The sequence below is a fragment of the Neltuma alba genome, unplaced genomic scaffold (assembly GCF_004799145.2).
Source record: "Neltuma alba isolate B1F8T4 unplaced genomic scaffold, ASM479914v2 tig00004768_pilon, whole genome shotgun sequence".
Classification (NCBI taxonomy): Eukaryota; Viridiplantae; Streptophyta; class Magnoliopsida; order Fabales; family Fabaceae; genus Neltuma; species Neltuma alba.
In genome coordinates this window covers 65,103-71,164 of record NW_021633855.1, presented here as the reverse complement: position 1 = coordinate 71,164, position 6,062 = coordinate 65,103, and the positions used below count along the sequence as shown (strand labels likewise).

Below are 6,062 nucleotides of genomic sequence, written 5' to 3'. Positions count from 1 at the left end.
TATATATTTTTCATATCATGTTTTTGATCGGTTTGATGTACTTTTATAGCTTAAATAATTTATATTGTGGATGATTGAGTGTAAAGGCCATTTTGGTTTTAAAAAAAGGTGTTTAATTGTCAATATTGCCATGATGTGTGGAATAAACTTTGAGAATTTCATTCTGTGTGGAGTATTGTGGAGAAAGATGCATTAGAAGCTCACATAAAAGAATGGCACTCAAGGATCAAAGGTTTGTAAAACACAGCCATGACCATTGGTAGTCAAAACGCTGCGTTTGGATGAAGGAAACAGATCAATTTTTAACAAAACGGCGTCGTTTCTATGGCTGGACGCGGATCTGAGTCGAGGAATGAAGATTGTGGAGAATAGCTGCTCTTCATCTTAATTTGCTCTCATGTGGACCTGACCTACCCGGACCCATATTCATCCGGCTCCCATCATCATCTCTCTTACTCAATTTTTCACTCCGGCTTGTTTCCTCCATGGCCGAACTTTTGTTGATGCTCAGCGCAATAGATATGGATCTGAAGGCGAGAAATGAATCGATCGCAAAGCAGTTAATAGTGTATCAAAATTGATCCCACAAAAAACTTAGTTAACTAGTGACTAGGCGTTAAAATTCCTCTTTTCATTCGAGTTGATCAAACACAATGAAATTTTGGTCTGACTGAAATAAAATTAAAATAAAATAAAGCAAAGATTTACCAAACTAGCTCAACAAATGTCAAAAAGAACAACCTAGATTCACCGATGCCTTGCTTGCTTCTTCAACCTTGTTTTCATTTAGATTGTGTTTGGATTGACAGTAGAAAAAGTAACTTATTTTCATTCTCACTTTTATAAAAGTTAGATGGAATAATAGGAGCTTGTTTGGATTGGCGATAGGAAAAGTAATTTATTTTTAATTTGACTTTTGAAAAAGTTAGATTGGGTAAAAGTTAAATTGGGTAATGTGATTATATTTAGATTGACTCTTATAAATAAGTTACTTTGCAAAGGGAAGTTGTTTGAATTATGATTGAATAAGTAATCTTAGTTTGTAAAATTACCAAAATATGTATGACTTTTACTAAATAATAAAAAATAAAAAAATTATCAATTTACATAATATAATAATTTTAAATTATTTATAATCTCTTGTTGATCTCATATATATTTTTTATTTTTTATTTTTTATCATTTATTACAAGGACATATTTAAAAACAAAAATATATTTCTGACTTATTTATTATTTTTATCTAATTTTAACTACCTTTTCGTTATCCGCAAATTAGGTATTTGAGACTTATAATAAGAACTAGAAGAAATAGTAAATTTCTGAACTTTCTCTTTCTCTGTGTTTCAAAAGCCATAGGTAATAACTTATAAGCCACAAATAGCTAATTTCTACTTATAGCTTATTGTGGCTTTTTCACACAAAAGTCAGATTTGCTTACTGCCAATCCAAACAGCACAAAATCTTGAAACGCGCTTCTGGTTATGAAAAAGGAGCTTATACCCTGTGAATCGTTGAGCCAAACAGGTTTTAGATAGAGTAGGTAATGTGATTTATGTCTAAATTGATTTTTATAAAAATTAGTTTGTAAAGTAGAAAAGTTATTTAGATTATCATTAGATAAGTAAGTTTAGCTTATAGAATGACCAAAATGGGCATGACTTTTATTAAAGAATAAAAATAATTAAAAATAAATTTACAAAATATAAAAATTTTAAATTATTATAACTAGAAGGAGTTACATTTAATGAATAAAATATATTTAAATTAAAAATCATAGTAATGTGAAATTCTTTTAACCAAATAATATTACATAATTAATTGGATGATATACTCTACACAATTTATGTAAATATAAAATAAAAAATAACATTAAAAATACTATAAATTTTTTGTTAAAAATTATTTTTATTTAAAAGAGTATTAAAAATAAATAACTAAAAATTGGTTAGGAAGTACATTGAATATGCAAAGAGAAGTATAAGGAGAACATAAATCTAAGGTAAAAATGTCTTTTGATTTTGAAAAGCAGCTTTTGCATAAGCAAAATATAGTATAAGCCATAAAAATTAGCTTGTAAATTAAAGGGACTTTTTTAGGCAAAATAACTTATACCCAAACATGATGCCAAACATAATAGGTGTGTTTGGATTAGCGGTGACAAAATTGACTTTTATTCCATCTGATTTTTACAAACGTAAGTTAAAATAAAAGTGAATTAGTGTCTAGATTGACTTTTATGAAAGTTAATTTGATAAACTGATACTTGTTTGGATCTAATTTGCCCTCTTTTACATTACTTTATCTTCTTTTAGGTCGTGGAGTTTGATTAGTGATTTTCGAGGTTAGTTATACCGATTGTATTTGGGAATTGAATGTGCAATTATTTGCATCTTAGGTGAGCTTCGTGTTTTAGGTGTGCAGACTACTGTTACTAACCAATCTAGAGGGTCTTCTGTGATGCCTTTGTAGCTTTGCATTTGACAGGCATATACTTAGGTACCTAAAAAGCATCTAGAAAATAATTAAAGAAAATGCTTAATCTAAAACAACTCAAGAATTTCTAATTCAAACCACCAATTGCCTTGAGCCGGCAACGGTGCCAAGTTACCAAAAATTGACAGATACAGCAAGTGAATCGATCGCAAAATAGTTTTCTTAGGTTGTGTGGCTGCCATATTAGAATTTCGGCGGTTTTGGATTTACATGAAGACGAAGCATAATATTTTCCAAACCAACTCTGCTCATGTGCATCCAGCGATGAGTCCTCAAGGCGACAACCAGATTCCTAATTAATTACATGATTGTATTTGTTTTTCTTCGTTTGTTTATTTCTGTAGCTCTTTTTAATTGTAGTTTTTGATTTTATGACTTACAAAAAATACACTTTTATCCGACCAAATTAGAATATGTGAACTTTAATTTTCAAAATAATCCAATGATATCTATCACAGGATAGGCATGTGGGTTTTTTCTGATATTTTATTTAATATTTATAAGATAGCAAACCCTGTTTCAGAATCTATTTGTTTTTATTTGACTGCATGTAAAAGGTTTATCAAGCATACAAGATTGAGTATCTGTTAGTCTATGGCTAGTCTCACAGTTTCCATCTACAACAATTACTATATATAACAATAGAGCAATTTGTAATGACAACTTCCAAATGCAATAAATGACAATAAAAATTAGAAATTCCATACATACCCATGTTTGTTCTTATTTTTATTTGTGCCCCACTTGTAAGGGTAGGCCGGTGGATCAAAGCAAGTTCATAAAACAATAGGCTGGAAAAGTAACGACATAATACTGTTCTTAGTCACAAGGTCTTGAATGCTATGGGCATCTCCATGCTGGTACATGCATAGTGACATCCTTCCAACGTTCAAAGCAACTTCAATGAAACTCTTGAAGTCTGGACAATTGGTAGCTTCTTTATTCATCTTCTTCCATGTTTCATACATCAATGAGTTTATATGCCTTTGAGCATCAGCTTCAGAAGCCCCGGTTTCCTTCATGTAGCACTCAACCGATTTAGCTATATCACCTGTGTCCTTTTCACGCTACAAAACAGTTATACAATGTGGTAAAACAATTAATATCATACTTCATGAAATTCTGAAATAGTTAATTAAATAATTGAAAGGAGACTTTCATGATACCTTAGATGTTCCAAGGTCATTGGTAAGGCGTAAAATGATTGATGAAGAATGAATAAGGTCATAATAGTCTTCTAAGCAAACTGAGTCTGAAGAGCTTGTGCTAGGAAGTACAACGAAAGCATGCACAAGTATGACAGGTGCACCAATTGAAATCCAAGCATTTTCTAAGTACTCCTGCAGGTTTGGTTGATACCCATTACGTAACCATTTTGCCTCAACCAAGTATGATTTACAAAGATCAGCCCACTGAAAAAGAAGTAAGCAAAATATAATTAACATTTGAAATAAGAGAATATAATCGTTACGACTAGTGAAGTCTAGTGAATTGAATCAAGGCATACCACTTTCCTCAGGTGTGGAATTATGTTGTGTCCATTCTCCTTAAGGATGTCAAAAGCCACTTCATTGATAAAATTATAAAGTGCAAGGAAGCATATTTTCATGTACTCTGGAAGAGAATCGATGGCATTGATATCCCATCTACAAAATATTGATGCACATGTTAAGACAATTACAATTTACAATGAGAGAAATTAATGTGTAAGTATCTAATAAAAAGGTACTAGCTCCGGTTTTAGATATATAAGATAGTTTGTAGTGCAATTTATACTGCAAATTAGCTCTTATATTTAGAACAGGAGGTAATAATAATCAAAGTGCTAACCTGTCAACAACTCGTGTGAATATTTCTAACTCTTCTAGTTCACCATAGACATCATAAACATCATCGATTGTAGTTATCAGTGCATTAACCTTTGTTGCAACTGTTCTATAATATTCAAAGTGTGGTTCCTCAGCAAATGCCACTGTCCACACGAAGTTTTCCACCATTCTGTCCCTTGAAAAGCTCAACTTTTCTCCAAGTCCAATCCTTTTCCACCATCTATACATTGAAAACTCATTAAAATTCCTTAATAAACTTCTTCATTTACAATAACATAACGAGAGATATGTTTGAGATGAAACAGAAATAAAAACCGAATTTCCCTCCAATATATCAAAAACCAAAGAATAAACCTTGATCTATGTTTGAAAAAGCATGATTATTTTCATACATATATATACCTTGATGTATTTTTCAAGTCTTCTTGGTATTTGGCTTGTAAAATGTTGAAATCCAATTTAGCAAGCTTAACCAAAGGAGGGTTCATTTTTTGCCTTCTTTCATAAACATCGCCGAACCATCGAGCTTCCAATCTTGATACCCTCCAATGTAGTGGAAGCTCTAGTGCATGGTTAACCAAGAGGGATGTCTCATTTTCTTCCTTGTTTTGATGGATAAACTCCTTGAGATAAGTTGAGCTTAAATTTCTAGCTTCATCAAGTATTATTTCACCTTCCATTGAAAGAAATGAGGCTTCATACAATGCAAGCATCCCCTTTATATCAACCGAAAGGCCAGAAGGGAAGTTGCCGTTATCATCTAGAAATCCTTTAAATACCTCTGGAGACACACATTCAAATAACACAATGTTTAATGGTATGTAAAAACAAGTATATTCTCAACACAACTTAGTAATTTGAGGATCAAACAAATACCTGATGACACATCATAGCCATGTTGTCTCAAGATTCTGAATTCAAGAGCCGTGACATATAAATTGTTGTTCCTTTTTAATGTGTCCTTTCTTTTGTAAACACTTTCTATGATGTTGCTTATTTCAAGGCCAAAATGATGATCCACTCCAAGTCTTTGCAAGATATCAATAAGCTCAAGTTGATCCATAGGATTTTCCAACTTCAAGAGCATTATTCTTACTTCTTCTTTCAGCCGATCAGTTTCTTCCGCATGTGATTTTTCCTGTAAAAAGTTCATATTTTCTCATTGTTAACGAGTTATAAAATTTGCAAGACCTGTGTATGTAATAATACCCATAAAACAAGGAAATAATATTATGAAGAGCCATAAAAAATAATTGAGTATTATAAAATAAATCTTACCCCAAAAGCACTTTTTAACGACTGGATATAATCGTGGCTCCAAATTGAAGGTTGGTAGTAATTTGCAGATCGACGAGAAGTACTGTTCTGATCAGAAGTGATAATGGAAGAAGCCTTACACTGGATTGAACAAGGAACACAAGGGCTCTTTACTGTTGATAGTGATGGAACGATCTTGTTTTTTAAGAGAAGAGTAGTGTTTGAGAAGGTGAATTGACGGAGAGCCATTGGCTTGGTTTGAGAAAAAGCAAAAAGCTTACAACTCACTTTACTACTTCCTTCTTTTTTGCTTCTTTTGATGTTCTGTGGTTATTGAAAGCCATTGCTCCCTATTTATATTAGGTACTAATCATTTTATATTTGCTACAGAAATCTTTTTAAACATGCCGTAAATATGAGCACATTTAATCACTTTAATTACATAAATCAATAAGTGGGTAAGTAAATGAAAGTGACTTTT

General features: G+C 31.8%; 1 protein-coding gene across 1 annotated transcript; it reads right to left on the bottom strand.

Moving 5' to 3' along the window:
• Window positions 1-3,271: 3,271 nt before the first annotated feature.
• Window positions 3,272-5,830, bottom strand: LOC114745722 (terpene synthase 10-like). The gene is made up of 7 exons (XM_028933887.1): window positions 5,603-5,830; window positions 5,201-5,462; window positions 4,727-5,105; window positions 4,326-4,544; window positions 4,003-4,141; window positions 3,662-3,907; window positions 3,272-3,562 (listed from the first exon to the last, which is right to left on the bottom strand). Exons 1-7 carry the CDS (start codon window positions 5,828-5,830, stop codon window positions 3,272-3,274), a joined length of 1,764 nt encoding a protein of 587 aa, XP_028789720.1.
• Between the last annotated feature and the right edge of the window lie 232 nt (window positions 5,831-6,062).